Here is a 4,097-nt window from a genome sequence, read left to right on the forward strand (position 1 = left end):
AGAGAGAGAGAGAGAGAGAGAGAGAGAGAGAGAGAGAGAGAGAGAGAGAGAGAGAGAGAAGCAGGGGAGAGATATAATATAAATTTAAAAAATAGACAAGTTGAAATGAAATAACTGTATATTTCATCAGTAAAAGGGAATTTAAATAGTTCAGATATGACAAGTCAGAAAGTACTTCTAATTCAAATTTAAAACAATAGATTTTTTCTAATTATTATTTAATCTTTTTTTTTTCAAACTCCAGATTTTATCCCCCTGCTGGCCTACTCTCTGACTGTTTCACATCACATATCTCCTCCCCACCCCCATGTCTCCACTAGGATTGAGACTGCTGGTCCTTTTACAGGGATACCTGCCTCCTGAGCTTCTTCCATGTTTTTCTTAATTCAACTACAGGGTCAGTAGCATTTGTTCATTGGTTGAGTGAAAATAGCTGCATCTGACTCTAGGACCAGAGTAGAATTCAGCTCAAGGGGAGACTTCAAGGCCTCAAACTATTACTGAGGTTATGGAGTGCTCATAAAAAGGGGCCTACCCTGACTGTCCTCTGAAAATAATAGTTTTTGTGTGCTGTTTATATTTCTGGATCCCCCTGTATAATATACAGTTTTCTACTTTTATTAATTTACTGGCAAACTTCATAATTATATTTTTCATCATAGCTGAATATCACTTCATAGTATACACATACCATATATTTTTCATGTATTTACCAGTTCTGAAATATTTTGCTTTGTTTTCAATCTTCTACCTACTGAGAAAAGAATGGCAGTGAACAAAGCTGAGTAAATTTTTGGGTCTTATGTCATAGCTGTCATATGATAAATGATTGATTGATTGAGATTTTAATGGAATTATGGCATTTAATGTTTGCTTTTATTCCTCAACATCTCTCTTTTCCCCACATTTTGAATTAATTGTTATTCATAATGTGATTGCCAAATTTAGGATATTAACTAATGAAAAATAAAGATGACTATTATTATTGAATAGATTGTAATTATTAATTAGAATAGATACTGAGGTTATAGTCAGATGTTTATTAGTATATAAATAAAAGAGTAAAATCCTGTAAAAGAATGCCAACCTCAGTCTTTTATACAGTTAATGATTACATACACAGAAAAGGTAAATGGAAACTCTTATCCTGTCACTGGCAGATGAAGACCCTGTTTATCTCATACTAAAAGCGAAATTGAAATAGGAGATGTAAATAAAAATATTAAGAATAAAGCCCCTAAGACATCAAGTCTACTTTTGAAATTCAAAGATAAGTAATGTTTTGAAAGTGTTAATCCTTTTTAAAGTTTGGAACTCAGTAGAAAAAATTCTGAGGCTATGGATATGGAAGGAGACAAGGGGGTTGAAGAATTGGCTTCATAATGGAACAGCAAGATCAAGTCCACATAGATTATGCTTCTGATATGGCAAGTGAATAAAAATATGCAGTTTCATGAATTTTATTGATGTAGCTAGGATATATAAGTCACATGGTTAACTCATTTGGAAGACTTTAGGTATAAAAATATTTCAATTTTTATTCATCAAAATTCACTAATTCTAGTTCCAGAGTCATCATCCAGAAAAAAAATTCCGTCAAGATTCACAAAAATCCCTTAGAAGTTATAAAGACTAAAACACAATCCCAATTTGGTTTGAGAAGAAAATGCAATCCAAATATGTGAACCTACAAAGAGCAAACAAATTTAAAATCACAGACACAAATCTTACTGTACCTATAGAATTTGTTCTCTTGGGATTTTCTGATATTCCCCAATTGCACTGGTTTCTCTTTGGAATCTTCCTCTTCATCTACATGATTATCATTCTGGGAAATGGCATCGTCATTCTAATCACAAGGGTTGAACCCACTCTGCAAACCCCTATGTACTTTTTCATCAGCAACTTTTCTTTCCTAGAAATTTGTTATGTTTCTGTCACTCTTCCTAGAATGCTTATGGATCTCTTCACACTGAAAGGAAATATTTCCTTTCTTGCCTGTGCTACACAAATGTGTCTATTCCTTATCCTGGGGGGCACTGAATGCTTCCTCCTGGCTGTGATGGCCTATGATCGCTATGTGGCCATCTGCAATCCTCTGCACTATCCTGTAGTCATGAGTTCCAAGGTGTGTACCCAGTTAGTTGTTGGTTCCTGGGTCATTGGTGTTCCTATTCAGGTGGGACAGACATATCAGATTTTGTCTCTGCCCTTCTGTGAATCTAATCAAATTAACCATTTCTTCTGTGATATGCCTCCACTACTCAGATTGGCATGTGGGAACATCTTTGAGAATGAACTTGTGGTCTTTATTTTTGTTGTATTGATTGTCACTGTCCCATTCATGTTAATCCTTGCATCTTACAGTAGGATCATCTCAACCATTTTAAAGTTGCCATCAAACACAGGAAGGACAAAAGCCTTTTCTACCTGTTCTTCCCACCTTATAGTTGTATTTTTATTCTATGGATCAGCTAGTATCACCTATTTAAAACCTAATTCCAATAAGTATGAAGAGACAGACAAACTTCTCTCTCTGTTTTACACCATTTTGACTCCGCTGTTCAATCCCTTGATATACAGCCTAAGGAACAAGGATGTCACAGGGGCACTGAAAAAATTATTTATCAGATTGTCAGCATAGTGAGTCAATTAAAGCCAATTAAATTATATAATGTTTTTAAGCATTTAATTAACACATAATTTCATCTTGTAAATGAGTAAATAAATTGATAATATGTTGTTTTCATAATCGACTCTATGCTTCAAACATAACTGTAAGCTCATTGACAGTGTTTTATTTTTCAACATCAGTGTTTCTCCTTGCATTATACTGGTAAAAAGAGCTTTATAAGTCAATAAAAAATGGTTGTACTTTCCTGGTGCCAAAATGTCCTTATAAAATATTGGTGTCTATGTTCTTTATGTTATTTTTTTCTGATTCTTTTGCCTGCTTTTGGGATACTTTTTCATACTTGATGTATAACTACTGGGTTGCTTCCTCTAGCTTTGATATAACAATATGTGCCTAGTATTAGTGCAAAGTGTTATGCTTTGTACAGTTGATATCCCGGGTAGGTCTGCTCCATTCTGAAGGGACACAAGAGTAGGAATGGATCTTGGGAGAGGTAAGGTGAGGTGGAGGGATTGGGAGAAAGCTAAGAGGGGAAACTGAAGGTTGGATGTAATACATGCAAGAAGAGTAAAAGAAAAAAAATTCTTCTTTCCTTTCCCATACAGTTAGATATAGTCAATGCAATGTTAGGCAACATGAGTAATATTTCATCGTTATTATTTAATTTTTCAAAAAATAGAAGCCTTTCTATGAGGAGAAAATCCCCACCTTAAGCTTCCTCCAAATAATAGGAAATTATACAGAAAGGATCCACTGTTTGCATAAATGTTTGTATAAAATAATATGTAATTGGATCTATTTTCCACATTGCATATTGGTTCTGTGATTATACATTATTATTAGCTTTGAAAGTTCTAATATAACAGTACATAATTTTTGTTTTATAAAAATGCTTGACAGAGGTATCTTCCTAGTTCTTTACATAAATGAAAATTTATATTAATAAATAAAACACTCTATTTTGAAACAAATGTTATTGCTAAAGTCAGTAGTGGTTATTTAACTTGAAAACAAAGAAATAATATACTACTACATATTAACTCTGTAATTTAAAATCAATATCCCAAGAAGTAGCACATGTACCAGTTTGCATCCAGCAACATGACTGCTCTAGAGATTACATACAATGATCAAGGTTTTTGGGATCCAAATGGAACGCAGACACAGTCTGGATTACAGTGTGATCTGGATTTAATACAGACATACTGTAAGTACGCACTTTAATCTCAAACAATGGAAGTAAGGTTGGTTTATAGATGGAAGGAGCCATGTTTGAAAGTGACATTTATTGAAGGTGCAGATAAAGTTAGGAAGCAGAGAAAGATTTTGAAGAATGAGTCAGAAGTGGAATATGCCAAACTCTAGTGAGAACAAACAGAAAATAGAAGTGATTTAAGAGGAACATAGACAGAGAGACAGAGAGACAGAGAGATAGACAGAGACAGACAGAGACAGACAGACA

The 4,097-nt window shown here is 33.9% G+C and overlaps 1 protein-coding gene across 1 annotated transcript in view; it reads left to right on the top strand.

Moving 5' to 3' along the window:
* The window catches only part of LOC110317938 (olfactory receptor 10AG1-like), a 25,890-nt gene extending 23,246 nt beyond the window's left edge, over positions 1-2,644 (top strand). Inside the window, exons 2-3 of the mRNA XM_021192732.1 lie at positions 131-163; positions 1,743-2,644. Of these exons, the coding sequence (XP_021048391.1) occupies positions 131-163; positions 1,743-2,644 (935 nt within the window). The remainder of the gene's footprint in view (positions 1-130; positions 164-1,742) is intronic.
* The last annotated feature ends 1,453 nt before the right edge of the window (positions 2,645-4,097 follow it).

The sequence above is a fragment of the Mus pahari genome, chromosome 3 (genome assembly GCF_900095145.1).
Source record: "Mus pahari chromosome 3, PAHARI_EIJ_v1.1, whole genome shotgun sequence".
Lineage (NCBI taxonomy): Eukaryota > Metazoa > Chordata > Mammalia > Rodentia > Muridae > Mus > Mus pahari.